This window comes from Rhipicephalus sanguineus, chromosome 11 (genome assembly GCF_013339695.2).
Source record: "Rhipicephalus sanguineus isolate Rsan-2018 chromosome 11, BIME_Rsan_1.4, whole genome shotgun sequence".
In the NCBI taxonomy this organism is placed as follows: domain Eukaryota; kingdom Metazoa; phylum Arthropoda; class Arachnida; order Ixodida; family Ixodidae; genus Rhipicephalus; species Rhipicephalus sanguineus.
Genome location: NC_051186.1, coordinates 46,244,893 through 46,262,272, shown reverse-complemented (window position 1 = coordinate 46,262,272; position 17,380 = coordinate 46,244,893). Strand labels below are relative to the sequence as shown.

Sequence of the window (17,380 nt, the reverse complement as noted above, 5' to 3'; positions counted from 1 at the left end):
CCAAACCAAAGTTCTGTTAAGCTATTCAAGCTCAGATCATCATCTAGTTAAGCTCTCACTAAGCTAAATGCGAACTATGCGCAACCTAAACTCTACTTTTTGCCTTTACCTCGACGCTACAGTACACATCACTCTCCTGCCTGCCTGCTGCTTCGTCGCAGCAAGTCGCACCCAAAACCTCTACTGACTTCGAAGCGGAATTGCTTATATTTTGCCGTGAACAGTGTTAGACGTCATTCTGTAATCACGGTCCTCGGTGTCGAAAGAATTAGTCAGCCCTCTAGCTGTGCCACAGCGCTACAACGCTTGTCCTGTTATTCAGCCCATAATCTATGCAGGAGAACGGCGCGTAAGCAATAGAGAAAGCAAACTAAAGCTCTGATTAGGGCATCTCGTTTAAGCTCGTAATTAGTGAAGCGCCCTGGCCACTACGCGATAAAGCGCTTTTCGACGCCTCCCGACCGCTGGCAGCGTCAAAATACATAGAGCGATAGTGCACGCGCCCGCCTTAACAGTGTTCGAGATTTTTCTTTCACGGGTTTTAGCTTGTCTGTAGACTTCCCATACCGTTAGCGTATTAGGGGTTACGGGAGAAGTATACGGCAGCGGAAGCGCTGGTAGCGACATCCGACGATGCAGAGCGTGAACAGATAATAGAAAAGGTAAAACTGCAGTGGCTCGTGCGTTCTACTCAACTGCTTACGTATACCCGCGAACGGTAAGAAGCTTTCGGACAAACAAAGACTGTCTTTTTCTCGTCTACGCTCTTATACGCTATATCCAACGGTGCTATTCAACGCAGAATTGAAAGCAGACGGGGACAAACAAACAGGCCCTGTCAAGAACGTGGCAGAATAGTTCAATGCACTTCAATATTCACTAGGGATGTGCTGCGGCGGTGAGGGGGTAGGGCTAACGGACCTAACACTCGTGTGTTAGGCTTAACATTTGTCACGTGTGACGTATAACTTTATTTTCTTGCACGTGTGTGTGCCGCTCTATATTTTCTTTGCACATGCAGGATCCCGCTAAAAGAACGCACCCCGGCTGACGACACCGACGGAGCAGATTTAGGCCTAATAAAAGGAAGGAACAACGCGAACGGCTGCAACCCAACAGTGGTGGGTGGCCAACGTCGATACTTCATCCAGCACCGCACACACACCAGGCCTTCCTTCTCCGCCGAGTGCATAACACCGGGGGATCGATAAAACCCAGCGGCTTAACCTCATAAAAAGGTGACGACGCTCATCAAGAAAGTTTTTCTTTTCCATCTTCTGATAGAAAAAAATGCACGCTGTAACGTTATCGTACCTGAACGACTGATCGTAACTAAGGGTTTTGGCAGAAGATTCGACCAGCTTCATAATTGTTTCATCTAGATTGTAACTGGAGCAGTACTGCCCATGCATACCTTTCTGTCGTTCATACCATAAAATTTTATCCTCTCTCCCTTTCTTTCTAATCCACATCCAAATCCAGGGAACGAGAGAGAGATAAGCAGTTTTTTTGTAACGGCTCTTTTTCAATGACCACAGGTTGTCGCAGAGTTAAGGTGAACACCGTCTTGGTGATGAGTCAATTTGTCTGGACATACTGATGCTCTTGATCAGCGCAGCACCAGCAGTGGCCCTACAGTAAGGCGCAGCTCTCCCACTGAAGGCTCGCCTACGTGGCAGCTTCAAAGATTCTTCTCTTATTTTATTCTTTCCTCTTTTCCCCTTCCCAAGTGCAGGGTAGCAAATTGGAGACTTAACCATGTGTGTGCTCTCCAGAGGGACGCTCTCTGAACACACGAACACAATTCACGCCGTCGTGTAATTAACCTAATAATAATAATAATAATAATAATAATAATAATAATAATAATAATAATAATAATAATAATAATAATAATAATAATGTCTGGGGTTTAACGTCCCAAAACCACAATATGATTATGAGAGACGCCGTAGTGGAGGGCTCCGGAAATTTCGACCACCTGGGGTTCTTTAACGTGCGCCTAAATCTAAGCAAACGGGCCTCAACATTTTAGCCTCCATCGAAAATGCAGCCTGCCGCAGGCCGGGATTCGATCCCGCGACCTTCGGGTCAGCAGTCGGAGCGCCATAACCACTATAGACCACCGTGGCGGGGCCGTGTAATGAGCACGTGGACATTTATTGACATTTTACATAATGGCGAGCTCGCCAGCCGAATCTAAGAAATAACTAGTAACATGACAAATAACCCAATATATCGCCAATAAACTACACAAACAACATAACACATACAAGTTACCACGAATGCAGTCGTCGCCGACGTTCCACTAGTTCCACTAACACGGGAGTTCGTGAGAACGAGCCTGCTTCAACCAAAGATGAAGTTATTCCCTGTTCCCCGTGCGTCCGCCTAACCTCGCCGATAGGGCGGCGCCACCGCGGGAGCAGCGCCATCCCTCGCACGGCGGCGGGAACGCTAACTACGCAGACCCATCGGACGCGCGTGCGCCATGAGGCGAAAACGACTTTACAGGAGGTGATAGCACCCCCGCACTGTCTTCCCTTTGTCTTTCTCTCTCTCTTTCTCAGCCTACGTTATAAATTCATGACGAACGTATGCACTGTGTAATGCAGGAGGTTAGCCGTCGTCCCGTCGCCGTCCTCCTCTCCCGGTCCCATGGGCTGCACACTTAGCAAGAGCCTCTCGTCGCTGGTGCGCGGCGGCAGCTCGGGCGGCAGTCGCAACAACAAGGGCAACGGCGCTGCCGAGCCCGTGGGCGACCCGCCGCCGCCGCCGGCGCCCGACCCGCGCCACCCGCTCACCGCCCGGCAGATCTTCAGCATCACCAAATCCTGGAAGGCCATCGCCAGGGCCATGGAGCCCACCGGCATCGAGATGTTCGTCAGGTCAGTGTCGTGCATCGCCACCTCATCGTATACGTGTGGTCCGATGGCCGGTCAGGTCGTTATTTACGTGCACCACGTGCAGCTGACAGCAGATGACAGAGCTGATGCTAGTACATCACGAGTTGCTGTTCGACGAGATAGACACACGTCAGTTATCTTTTCGTGCACTTTAATTTCTTCACATTTATATTCCAATTATTACAAATAACACCCCCTATACTTTCCTTGGCATTAGTGTCTGTTAGGTCTCAATAATATTGTGTCTAACAAACAAAAACGAGCCCTTAAAAAAAGTCATCTTACCGAAAGACGTAGACACATGTGCATTTCCCGTAATACTGTACTTGACTTCGTCACAGACAGTAGCGACAGTAACGTATACGCGTTTGCGCACTCGCAGACTGTTCCAGGAGAAGGGGGACCTACTGGACTTGTTCGAGAAGTTCCAGGCGCTCCGCACCAAGGAGTCGCAGCGCGAGAGTATGGAGCTGGCGCAGCACGCCTCCGTGGTCATGACCACGCTCGACGAAGGCATCAACGCGCTAGACAACCTCGACTACTTCATGGACTACCTGCACAACACGGGCAGGCTACACTTCAAGATCAAGGGCTTCAAGAAGGAATACTTCTGGGTGAGTTGGCAGAGTTGACCTACTTACTGTTCCCGCTTTACTACTTCAGTGCTCACTTTTCGATCACTCGTGTACTTACCAGTAACATTCAGTATAACTATAGAGCAAAAAACAGGAGTGCATCATCAAGAGGATACGCGAACTCCTATGGCCTACACCATGCACATACCTTAGTCGAACACCGTATAACCGAAGGCCATCCCATACCAGCACACTGATTTAAATTTTACCAGCACTGCATTCTACTTCACTGGGTGCTTTGATGTATGTATACCAGTTGGCGTTACAGCATTTAACTTTGAAAATGCGAAACGTTTCAACAAAAGCTTTCTTGATGACATTGTGTAAGGGTGCTCAACCTGGTCTGCGTGCGTCCTCGCAAAGAGTCCGAACGTTACACTAAAACTACCCCAATCAGCTTTACATAGCTTCCGCTGTGGCTTTTCTTGAGCAGTGCCTATCTATTAGTTTAGGTTAGGTTAGGTGAGATTGACTTTGGTTATGTTAACTATGCTAGGGTTAGGTTAAGTTAGACCAGGTCAAGCTATCGGCTGAGTTAGGTTAGCATTGAATGTTGCCGCAAAGCTTCTAATCCAACAACTTTTATTTGTGTCCTCGCAGCACATCGAGAACCCATTCTTGGCTGCCGTGTCCGAGACCCTGGGTGATCGGTACACGGAGAACATCGAGAACATCTACAAGATCACCATCCGCTTCATCCTCGAGACACTCGTCGAAGGCTTCGAACTGGCCGAGAAGGAAGCGGCCGCGTAGCGATGACGCAAGTCCTCGCACCTTCTCCACGATGAAAACTGCCTGCGTGTGTACCTGCGAACCACACGCGCTCATGGAGTCACTGAGTAACGCAGAGTAGCAGCCTCTGCCGATGCCAGCAGCCCGACTGCAGCCACGTATGATCCGCACGTTTGCCAAAAAAAGAAAAACACGATTGTCGCTATCCTCCCCGATGGCCGGATTTGTGTGAACATGTCTTCGTCCTTCATATTCCCTGTCATCGCAGTCAGCGTGAAATGCCACAGACGCTTCATCGCATTTGGATCGTCCCGTTTGCCGCTAGGCCATTGAGATATTTTTCACGATTGTTCCGCATTTTAGAGGAACACGAAAAGTCTTGTTGCTTCGTTTTGTTGCTGGTGCGTTCGGATGACTATCGATAGCGCTTATAAAGGCATTTCGTGTGTCTATCTGGTGCAGCAATGCCACGCTGCGGGTACACTTCGCACCACTCGAAACGTGCGGTGTCTTAAAGAGGCAACAACTTTCATCGCGTGCTCTTTGCAACGAACGTCGTGGTAGGTTGTGCAGTCTTGCCATCGTGCTCTATCATCTACCTTTAGCGCCATGTTGATGGTCGTTCGTAGCAAAGGCAACAACTTGCATCATGAGGTCTTTGCCACGAACACACAGGCACAAACACTCCAGATCGCGAGCGCTGAGAGCGGCTTGTTCCGACGGTCAACTTATAAAGCACATGGCGAGGATGTCAGACGTCGCAGCGTGGAGCGCTGGTGGTCGAATAAGATTTGAGAAATATCTCAGCTGCAGTACCCTGGCATTCGGGATGCATCGGCTGCACTCACTAAGCGGTTTGCTGGGGTGCAATCAAGTGTTGTTGCGTTGCAAGAAGGAAGGGACTTCTTGAGTTAGCGTCCTGTAGAACCATGGACGACGCATCCAAGAAGTCATGGCACGTTGTGCGGTTTGGCCATCGTGCTCTTTCATTTTCCTGTATCGCCATATTGATGGTCCTTCGAAGCAAAGGAGCAAGGCAGCCATCTCAATGAACCAGTGGGTGCGATCGGCTGTAAGGCAAAGCAGCTGACCATGTAGGCTCTGACAGGCAAGGTACTACGCGTACTGATTGTTTTGCCATCAGCGTAGCAGCCTTCATGTATAGAGTGCAGTGACGCTGCCGTACGCACGCTGGTCACGGGACCCCTACTCTCTCTTATTCAGTGACTCCAGAAGTTATTTAGAAGTGTCGCCGCTCGGGGCCTCTCGCGTGTGGCCTTGTGCGTGACGTCACCGCGTCGGGCAGCCAATGGCGCAGCGCCGCGCCACGGCTCGTTTCTTCGCCATTACGTGGTCGCCTCACGTGGTTGATTCCTGCCTGGAAGTGTTTCTCTTCTTTTTTTTTTGTCGGTGAAGAAGAAGGAAGAAAAGCTTTTTTCGCGCATTTTCTTTCGTCACTAAGCTATGCGATTGCGCAATCGTGTACTGCAGCATGTGTGTGTGTGCGTGTGTCTACGTGTCAGTGCTCGTGTGACGTCAGAGGAAGTGACAACGACGACCGAATGCGGAAGCAAGGGTTCCGTTTCTTCGTCGGGGCTATACTCCATCGCCTGGCCACGCTCGCCTTCCGCTGTCCTCCTTTTTCCACGCACCGGACCATGACGTGTGGAGACTTCCGTGACGTCATCTCGTTGCACGTGACCACCCAAAATGTGTTTGTTGTTCCGTGTCGTTGTACGCGTGTCGTGTTACATAAAATGGCAGCCATGAAGTAAACGTTTCCCGGGGAAAAACGCCAGTACACCACATCGTATACCCTCCCATGCATCCCGCGTTTCGCGCTAAGTTCCCTGTAACTGTGACGTGTATTCGTGTCAATGCGAAAGCCAAATGCCAACCCGTAATTTCGCTGAAGCTGATTCGCGATAGTGTACGAGGAATAGGTTGGTTCGTGGTCCACGCACTTTGGTACAGTATTAAAAAAGAGTTCGCTACATTGAGCAAGGTCAACGTCGCCAAACTTTGGGTGAGCACTGTTTTTCAAAGTTCACAAAATTTCTTTGCGCCAGATATTCTACCGTTTAAACTGACAAAGATTTGTTACAAGCGGTCAAGATAAGCCTATGCGCCTAATAAAATGACTTCGGGAACCTCACGAACCCTCCATTATCCTGGTCTTGGAGGTCGCAGCATTACGGGGCACAGAACACAGCACTTACAGCTCTCTTCTTGACGCATCTGTAGATTACGCGATATAAAAATAATATCTCCTAACATACCCTTGCACTTGTACTTTACGTTCGCATTGACGCCACTGAAACAGAAGGAAGTACATTAAATTGAAGGCATAATTGGGGTCTTAACACGTAAACAACGCCTGAACCTGTTCTGTTGTCGTTACGTCTTGTAAAAGATCAGAAATTACGCTTAAAACCGCATCCAAGCATCAGTTTCTTCCATCTGTAGTCCAGGATGTCGGCATGCGTTGTTTTCCCATCGTAGCAAGCATCGAGGAAGTGAAAGAAACTAGGAGCGAGAATAACGCCACGATCTTGAAGCCTAGTCGTAAAAGTTTAAGGGAGAAATAGCCCCTGGTCACGTGATAGGCAAGAGCTGCCATAGCTCGGCTCGCCTTGGTTGCGTCTTCTGCGGGGGCCCAATCCTACCCAGGAGGCACCGCGCGCTAGTCGGGAGGGGCGACGTCAGAGGAGGTTGGTTTGCCGAGTCTTGAGGAGTCATGTGACGCTCCCTCCTAGTGTTTTCCTTCCTCCATCGTAGCTAGCATCCAGTCCAAATCGAGGTCATTTATAACTGCTCCGCCGCTCGAACAACGTGCCAATCAAAGCGGGCACTGGGACAGCCTAATGGAGGGTTCGAAACCTATGCCCTATGAAAGGTAGCGCACTCAGAAAAGTCGCGCAATCCGTATAGCCGAAGTTGAGACTACTTCAGTCGATGTTTTGTCAGGAATCCGTACATTAATCAACCCACGTCGTTGAATCGCATGGTATGCTAAAGGGGCGGAATCGCTTGTGAGTACTGCCATTAGATGTGTAACTTCAGTCGATGTTCTTGGTGGTAAACGGCACCAATGTCTTGTGTCCCTTCGGCGTGTGGCGTATCGCAAGAGCAACTAGCCGCGAGCCGCCTGTACGTAAGATTCGATATCCTATTGTGAGAAGCATGCTAGATTGGTTTCGGACATACCGGCCATTCATTTGCACTCGAATCTGCAAACTCGTTTGGACATACCGGCCACTCATTTACACGTGAATCTGCAAGCTCACACGAAGATTGGACAGGTTGCTTTCTTAACAAAAAACTGTTTCGTCTTTTCTTTTTCACCTTCATTGATCTAATGAAGTAGCACTGTCAGCTTGACGAGTGTTAACTCAATGTCGGCTATGTGAACAACAGAAATGTGGCAAATTATTTACCCTCTTAGCTCGATTCCTTCTACACGCATTTCATGTATGTGTTTCTCATTGGTATCCAACGTAGCTATCTCTTCATTCGTTCTTTTTGCTCAGATACGTTTCCAACAGCACGATTTCGGACATATTCGCGAGCCCAATGACGTCATCGTGTGATCTCCCACTTACCCTTTTTGTCTTTTCAGCTCCTTTGAGACGTGATCTCCTTTGCAGTACCTTAGGCGTGGTACCTAGGCGCTTGCGAGTTCACGACAACTTTAACCTTCTTATACGTTAGTGCTGGTTGTTTCATTGACAAGCTTAACAATTAATTTGACGTAAAACTCTCGCTTCTGCTGTTCCTCGTCCGTTTTTACTTCGTGGAGAAAAGGAAAAATTTCAATCCTTCAAGCCTAACGCCATTGAGCTGAGAATGATTCAACAATGTGTGTTCGTGCCATTTTTATATATCTAAGCTTTCGAGGTTCCGTGCAAAAAAGTGATAAGCATATGAACTAAACACTAATATGGAATACAGCGTCAACGTTGCTTGCTTAACTAAAAAATGTGTCTTTTTTTCTTCACTTTTATTGACCCAATGAAGTAGCACTGTAAGCTGAACCAGTGTTATCCCAATGTTGGCCCAATTACGTGCCAATGTTGGTTCGACAAAGGGCCAATGTTTGTTTAACATTGGGCCAATGTTGGTTAACAACTCGTTTTTGTGGCTCTGCGAAGGGAACGGCAAAACGTGCTTTTATAACTTCGAACATGCTGTTGGTGTGCAAACTAGTCACTCGAAAAATTATCTGTAAGCCTAGAAAGCTTTCGTGAACTATATGTGACCCCGGAAGTCGTGTGAATGAGATATTATAACCTTTTTTTTTAACAAAGTGAGGCGGCAGTTAGTGAACTTTTGCGATTGAGCTATTATTTGCCAAGGTATCGTGAAATCTTCGCTGAAGTTGTGTGGACGTGTACGTTGTATTCCCAGCGCGAAACACTGAGAGGAATTATAGTGGTCGTCCCTTTAACAGTAGATGAGATGTTTTAGAGATATATGTTGGGAAAAAAACATGTCGTCACAAGAAAAAAAAAAAGAAAGCGAGTTTGATTTCTGGAAAGGTGATATCGGTAAGTAAGCCTGAATCAGTGTGCTGCGGTCAGCTACTCCTCCACGAGGAAACAAGAAAGACGATGGAGATCGTTAAATTTTTTTCGGGAGTTTTCGGCGCCCGTTTGATACAAACATACCTGAAGATCAAAACAGAGAAAGTGCGCGGTCGCCGGCAGAAGTCTGGCAAATCTCAAAGCTTTTAGCGAAGTGTAGGTGATAATTTTATTAAGCTGAACAAAATCTCAGGCGGATATATACCGGCTTCAATGTGAAAAAGAAAAGCGTTTTGAAGTTTCAGCTACCCGTTGAGCCTGAATCAGCGTAATGCGGTCAGCTGCATCTGTCATCGAGAAAAGGACAAAGGCGATGAAGTGTAAATGGATATAAGAGAGATAACTGTCATTTTCAAAGATTATAGACTCAGATGCAGGCTACAGTATTAAAAAAGTTTCAGGAGTTTTGGGTGCCCGTTCACAGATACGTGAGCTCAAAATGACAAATGACAACGTGCCCGGTCACCACTAGCGGAACTGATCATAATATGAATTAGTAGAAATCTAGTTGGAATATATGCCGGTTTCAAAATGAGACTAAATTTGCAAGTTTTAGCTGCCCGTTAATGAAATGAAACATGAAATGGACAACGCGCATGCTTGCCGCAAGCGGGTTGACATAGGTACTTTGGCATGATTTCACTTGAACGTAGAGTGACACCGTGAAACAAAAGCGTCATGTGTTTGGTAGATTTGTCAATTGTGTTCGCGGTTCGCCAAAACTCCCTAATTATGGTTACGAATCGGGGATAGCGTTGTCTAAGACAAGTGCACTGCGCACCGAATCAACATATGTCGGTTCATTTACTATACAGAAAGTAATAAATCTATCTTTAACAATAAAAGCAGATAATGCAGATCACTACCCGATGAGTTGGTACGAGAAGCCGCATTCGCGTAATAAAAGAAAAGTATATTGATAGAAACGTTCTTGCATCTTGGCTTCTACAACGCTGTTCGCGACTTTCGGAGAAAATTCTGTGTCTTGGAAGATGTGCGCTTCGTGTTTTTGCACATTTTACGTGAACTGTCGCTAACATTTTGTGTGTTTGAGTGCTCGTATTTGGTTAGAAAACTAACAAAACCTTGATTGTTTTATTTGCGTTTTTCTAAGAATCGCCTTCTTTATTAACACAAGTGTATGACATTGCGCAACAGTGTTTGTTATACGAAATGTTGTTTGTAATCTTATTGATTTTCTCTTTTCTTTTGATATTGAACACAACAGTGCATGCTTGCCGAGTGTTTTCATACATATTTGCACTCCTGTTCGTAATGTCTGGTGTCTTAAGGGTTTCAAGTGGTTTTCTTTTGTTCTTTAAGCTTCCTCTGGGCTGTAACTTGAAAATTTCGCCGGCTTTTCGTTTCTTCCTTCAACCCCGCGACGAAATTACTTTCTTTAAAAGACTGTTTACAGCAAATAAGCCATGCCATCAGCATACGGTGTTTCCCACTATATACAGTGTAGCAACCCAGACGATGGTCCAATCTGCTATGTTCATTTCCTTTTTTTTCGGCGCTTTAAATGCAGAAAAAAGCCGAAACCCTCGCGCTCACAATACCGCTGCCAGTAACAAAGTTATAAATAAGCCTAACTGAAAAAGAATATTCAAATGAACACGACAACTGTATGTGTGGGTATATGTGGTGAACCACTACGATACAGTGCCGCTTCCATCGAAAGGGTACTACCAGACACCATATCCCACTTCATCCTGCCTTTTTAAGACACAACCATGTCTAAACAGAAGTTTTAACAGGGCTTCATGACGTCATTTCCGTGACACATCGTGCCAGGAAGTGTATAACTGATGTGAACTATGTATTCAGTATGACTTTGTGGACGTATATCAAAGCGAATCGAACAATGTATAGACGTTGGAATGTAACCGGCCCTTCGTCGCTTTCGGCGTTTTGCAGCCAAAAAAAAAAAAACCTCTGAGTGTCAACGCGTCGCAGAGACTCGGCGTCACGGTCTGTTTTGCCGTCTGTAGCCGCTTATAACCCGTGATGACGACGCAGTAAGAGCCAGGAAAAAAACTGTCGAACATACCGGGGCAGGCATTCGGTGGTTTTTTTCGGGCGGCCATGTGTCTGATGTAGGGTTATAACTCTCCAAAGGCGGCGACGAAAACGATCGAAGACGGATATAACCGGGACAAGACACGTGAGTCACATGACTCTCCGAAAGCTCAACGGCAGCACGGTAGGAGACTGGTCGAGCGAAAACATCGTGCACACGACACACTATATATCCGCTTGTTGTATATCCACATACGTGTATACCCAACCGCGCGCTCATTCATATATATCAACTCGTTCATCATATATTCGGAGTGTACTTGTCAGGTTTGTCTGCGCCAGGTGGCCATGGCTGCAAGGCTCGGCGTTCTGTACACTCAAATATCGCCATATTATTTTGTCTTGTGCCGCTGCAATTGGCCCAGCTTCGGCTGCGGCCTCTCCGGTTGGCTCGAAGCGAAAAACAACATGGCGGAATGTGACACTACCCTTGGTGTGGCGCACCGCACGTAACTGCCGACGTCACAGACGTGAACGGAACGGCTTAACAGTGGTCCTTTCAAAGCCAAGTCGAGTCGTTGACAGCTTACGGCTAAGAGTTCGTCTCCGCAGACAGCCACGAAAGCCTGTATGTATAAACACTCGATGTGAAATGTGACGAGGTAGCGAGCGGTAGTGGTGCCTATGTCTTTATCTTAACCGTATGTAACGTCGTGTAACAGCGTTATTACTTATCTATACTATACTATACTATACTATACTATACTATACTATACTATACTATACTATACTATACTATACTATACTATACTATACTATACTATACTTTGTGAATGCTATTATAATCATTGTGTATACGCGCACTAACTCTCGCGCCGTGCAGGTCGTGACAACAAGGCGTGCGCTAAATGGGGCTTAGCTCCACGCCGTACGTTGACATGCCCTCGCTCGGATCCCTCTACGTAGCTAGGTCTACTAACATCGTGTCTATTGTTTGTATCAGACTCGGGATGCTTCGCCGACCAGTTTACACCGAGCTGTGCGGAGGGCTTGTCGGAGGAAGAGAAAGAGAGATAAGTTGAATGACACGGATGGTAGAAGGAGTTCGGCCTGAGGTATGGTACGTACCTCTAGTCAGCTACTAAGCTCTAGATGAAGGATAGGAGAGAAAGAATGAGAAACAAGGCGGATGATGGTGACGACCGAGGGATGAAGCAAAACACGCAGTGGTCAAGCCTATACCTACAGGTAGGCTTGACGTAATTGTAAGTACGGTTGTTGAATGAGGTCTACTGTGCGCTGGAAGCACATAATAGTTTTTTCTACTTTCTCGATCAGTCCGGCTGACAAATTCCTATGAATTCACTGAGTGCCACCGTACAGCTTACCGCGCTGGGGCAGCGGTATATGTCATAATAGCTGGCTTCCGATTGGCTGGAGAATGCTGGAACATCACTGTAACATCGAAGCATCTATGCCCGCTTTTGGCTGTAGGTGTTGTTGAACAAATGTAAGTTAACAAAAAGAGGATTTCGTGGCAGCTTTGACCCATACTGATCAGTTTATTACCTAATGTGTTAGCCAGTGTTCATTGGCGCTTGCTAAAAGTTGAACAAGACGTATATATTTGTGTGTAGTTATTTTTATGATCACTTTACAGTTGTATTCAACGCTCTGTCTTTCTATAAATGAAGACAAGTGTGTCTTGGCAACACTGCTGCATCCGTGGGTGTTGTGCATCACATTTGGATGTGATCAATCGTTTGCACCGCTTTATCCCACAAAGCGAACATAAAGCGGTCATCAAAGGCTTCTACAGAAAAAGTAAGCATAACACACTCGCATCGTGTGCATGTTGTCATAAAACTTATCATAACATCCGGGTTCAGTATATATTTTCGCTATTCCATCAATAGCTATATTTTCTCTTTCATTTTTCTTCTGTATTACCCGCCGCATCAATCGCGCAATCGCTTCAATGTCACCTCCTCACTGGCAAAACCGCAACCACATGGAATGCGCTATCGACCTACATGCAGTGCGCGCGTCGTCCGGCGTCGGCGCGTCCATTTCACGCTGCGCTTTTTTACGACGCTGCCAAAACCGGTCGCAACGCGTTCCATGTGGTTACAGCCAAAATAGAAAACCCTTACCACTCCTATATTCACCGCGATAACGGCGTGTCTATCACGTGCAGCGACAAACAGACGTGCCGACGCCGGGCGACACTGTACGCCGATAATACGCGGTAAATACGCTTCATGTGGTTTCTATGAGGCAACCACGCTGTACAGCATTATCTATAGCCATAGTTAGATGAGCTGGCTCCAGCTCTGTCAAGACGTCTACAAGCCATCTCTTGACTGTGCGGGGGGAGGTAACATACGCTGTTGACGATGCTGATGCCGCTGGGGATATGTTGATTACCCGTCTGACACCAGACATTACGAAGTGCTCGCTTTTATACGCAGTCTGCTGTGCACCTCGTCATGCGCGTGTTGCTACAAGAATGTTGGTGTTCGGAAAGGCACTCTGAAAATGCGTTGTTGTGTGCTCTTTGTCGTTGGAAAGGCCGCGCGCCGGTACATACTTATAACATTGTGTGAATAATGTTAAGCGCTAATCTAGAGGTATATATATATATATATATATATATATATATATATATATATATGCGCATATATATTATACATATAACGTGGGTGGCTGACTATTTTGTTTTTGCTATGGTAATAAACGATGAAAGTGAAGCGTACGTGGTCTTGCTTTGACACATGTATACGCGAACGCAACAACACAACACAGTGAAAAAAAAAAGACTTTTGCCTTCGAGATTTTCAGCCCAAACGAACGTTTGAGTGCTGAAACTGTTTGACACAACCTTGTTTTAGACAAACAAGCGGAAAATAATCAATTTAATGCGTTTTTCACAAACTACCGCGCCTCGGCGGTGCCGTGAACTTTCAAGCCGGAAATTGCCAAAGAAAAGATATTCTAGTACTCTCGGGGAAGCTGTCTGCTCGGGAAAGCCAGGACGGGAGTATAGCACTTACCGAGCTAAAGACGAAGGGGTAGACACAATATGCGGTGCGGGTGGAGAGGATGAAAAAACGGCAGAACACCTCATACTTTTCTGTAAAGGACTTCACCGTACCAGCCAAGGCAATGGGGCTGAATTTTAGGGGCGAAGCTCCTTAAGGCGGCACCCGTTCGTCCCTCGTAGTCGTCGTGGTCGTAGTAGTGAGTAACAAGTCTTACGCTTTGACCTCCAAGGTGGTGCCGGTGGGAGATTTCTCCTGTGCGTTGTTGAACAATAAAAAATTCGCAGCGTGCGCGTTAACTAAAAGCCGAATTCTTCTGTCTCTCATTCCCCATTAGCAGCCATTGGCATGTTCCAGTAGGAAACGTTAGTAGAAGTAGAAGTGTAAATGTTAGCTAAAAGCCGACTTCTTCTGTCTCTAATTCCCATTAGCAGCCATTGTTTACCTCCAAGGTAGTGCCTGGTGAGATTTCTCCTGTGCGTGATTAAACAATAAAAATTTTGTTCAAAACGCCGTTGATTGATGAAATAAACCAACGAAAGACGCCAGATGTTTTGTAAAAGCAAAACGAAAGAACGCCAGATGTTTCTAAAGCAAAACGAAAAGACGCCAGCTGCTTAACGAAAGACGCCAGATTTTTCTAAAGCAATGATTTTCTAAACAATGAAAATTCACAGCGTACATGTAAAATTAAAGTGAGCTGCAAGTCGTCATAACTCATCGAACCTTTAGTATAAGCGCGCCCGATCTCACGTGGGTGATGATGTACTGGGCAGAATTCACGGAAGATTCACGGTTTACCGATGAACCTCCGCAGCTTCGCCCACTCATCATCATTCACTCCGTGGATATGCTGTGATTGTTTTCAAAGCATTGTGGTTTAGGGACGGTGAAGGCATAATTAGTAGTAAACAAGAGTAGGTTATCTGATTTGTGGCTAAAATCAAGGCTGGAGGGAAATTTATTCTTTCACTAGGTAGAGTTGGCATTTCATTATGTGATACGGCTAGGTGACGTGGGCCGCCTTCCGATCTAAATGGTACAACGCCATCCATCGCCCTCCGCCCCTTCCCAGCCCTACCAGCCAGGCACGTAGCCAGGATTTTTTTTTTTGGGGGGGGGGGGGGCAAGGCCTAATTATTCGAAAGAAAGTCTTTTCATGGCAAAAAGAAAAAAAATTGCCCGGGAACATAAAAGGCTGGATGAATTTCGGGGGGGGAGGGGGGCACCCCCTTGCCTACGGGCCTGCTACCAGCACCTTCGCACTGTCACATCCAAAAGAACTGAGTGGGTTCCGAAACTTTGGGCTAATACATAGCTTTCACGTGACGTCACAGACAGGTTCTCTGCGCTGGTTCACAAACATCGCCGCCACCGTGACTTTTTATCTCATTAGAGTGTCATTTCAGCGGAGGACACCAGTCGTTCTCTCCCCGCGCGTTCTTTTGTGCTCTCCCCGCTTTCTTATGTTCGCCAGCTGCGCCAAGGGGGAACACAAAGGATTGAAGGGGGCACCGGAACTAATCTGATGTCACCGTTTCTTGCTCCGCACGTTCGAGCAAGAGTTCACCCTGCGTCTCAACCAGTTGGTTCGCAAAGATGGCGGCCACGGGGACGTCGGTGCAAGCTATGTATACAAATTATTGCGTAGGTTCTACTCAAGTTTCCTCAACCAGACAGGTAGGCAGTGGACCGATTCCAAAAATACGCAAGTAGGCTTTCGTGTAAGCTATGTTTTCCAACAGGAAACCCTCGTTCACTGACTGTGCTCCCCCTCTTCCCAGCGAAGTTGATTCATTCGAAGAACGACCGCGCGAAGACAGTACAAAAGTGGCGAATCACGCTGCATTTTTTCAACTTTTGCCATGTTCACGTTGTTTTTCTTGGAAGTAGCATGTACCACCTGGCGCCACAGCAAACCCTTCAGTGAAAAAGCACCACAATGACCATTCAGAGATTGCCGCGGGAATGTCACGCTGCGCGCCTTGCAACGACCACAGGTTGACTAGCAGAACAAACTAGTTTCTTTTCTTTCGTTCTTTTTTTTCTGTTGGTCTCTCACACGCGTAAGTATGAGTGGCGTGGCCTCACTCTAGCCACCCTAGTATGAGGCGTGACTCGAGCAGTAATTTTTGAAAAGCCTTTTGTGGTGCTCGGTGACCCTTCCTGGAATTTGGAGGGATGAACGCACATAAATCAATAAAAGCATTCTTTGAAAAAGAGTTTCAGGTTGGAAAATATTCTTGCAAGGGAACCAACCTCCAGATTCCAGTAAGAAGAATGATTCGAGTACACTGGTGGTGATCGTTCATGGTAACGACAGTAGTGACGTTAGTGACTAGAAAAGGTAACGTTTACTAATGAAGCTCATAAAAAAAAATTCTCATAAATCCTGAGTGGGCAGTAGCAAACCAACAGCGAAATGAAAGCTGCGCTCACATTTATCGTTTTTTTTTTTTTTAACGCGATAGCGTTAAAGAGCTCGTTTAGCAGAAATTCCGGTGTCGGCTTCGTTGGATATGAGTGAAAAATCAGCGTTGCCTGTGAGCGAAAATTCGAGATAGATGCAAGAACAGAAATAACACAAAATCTACGGTTCGAGTGGCAATCGAACCAAGACTTTCTGTGTGGCAAGCAGGTGTTCTACCGCAGAGCCACGCCCGAGCTCGAAATTGCTTCGGAAGAACACACTGTACGAATGTTAGGTATGGGAGGAGTGTCATTAACGCATGTAATATTGCGTGGCAGAAACGCGGAGTCACACTAGGCGTCAAAACACGCAGGATTCTAGCATTTTGCCTCAAGTGGCTTATGCTAAAGCTTTCAAAAGCTTTTGATTAAAAATCTGTCAATATCATACGTGCATGCCTCCAGCCATTACAACTTACCGGGTCAGTGCAGTAAATACCTTGCTTATTCAAACATCGGGGGATAGACTCGCGATGCACAGTGTGACGCCAGCAAGAGTGTTTCCGAACCAGCCGAGTATATAGCGTCATTCACATCGGGAAACAATTTTTATTTTATTTTATTCAGGCGAAAGCCATACGTGCCTCATCAAACGCGAAACGTGACTGTCCGCGGCGTCAACACGAGGGATGCAAAAAAAAAGAAAAACACCATGTGATGACGTCGCCCTGTGACGTCACGGATCACCAAAATTTGTGACGCCATCATGACGTCACTTAACGTGACGTCACATGATAACATCGTCGCTTCGGAGGCTGTGCAAAACCACGTGAAGTGCAGAGAGCTTTCAGCGCCTTCGATCCCGGAGGCAATGCAAAGCCACGTTAGGCGCGGAAAGCTTTCGGGCGAGATCGATAACAATCATCTGAGAAGAAAGAGAAGCTGATGGCTTTCGCCTTCCAGTCGTATTAGGCAATTGCATAAGGAACCCTGTGTGTTTTGTACTCTCCAAGGCCAAGGTACTGCAGTGTGGAGCGGGTAACGAACACATA

General features: G+C 46.7%; 1 protein-coding gene across 1 annotated transcript; it reads left to right on the top strand.

Moving 5' to 3' along the window:
- The first annotated feature begins 1,132 nt into the window (after positions 1–1,132).
- On the top strand, positions 1,133–13,629 carry LOC119374969 (neuroglobin). The gene is made up of 4 exons (XM_037645166.2): positions 1,133–1,238; positions 2,616–2,888; positions 3,289–3,520; positions 4,142–13,629. Exons 2-4 carry the CDS (start codon positions 2,659–2,661, stop codon positions 4,292–4,294), a joined length of 615 nt encoding a protein of 204 aa, XP_037501094.1. The 5' UTR covers positions 1,133–1,238; positions 2,616–2,658; the 3' UTR covers positions 4,295–13,629.
- The last annotated feature ends 3,751 nt before the right edge of the window (positions 13,630–17,380 follow it).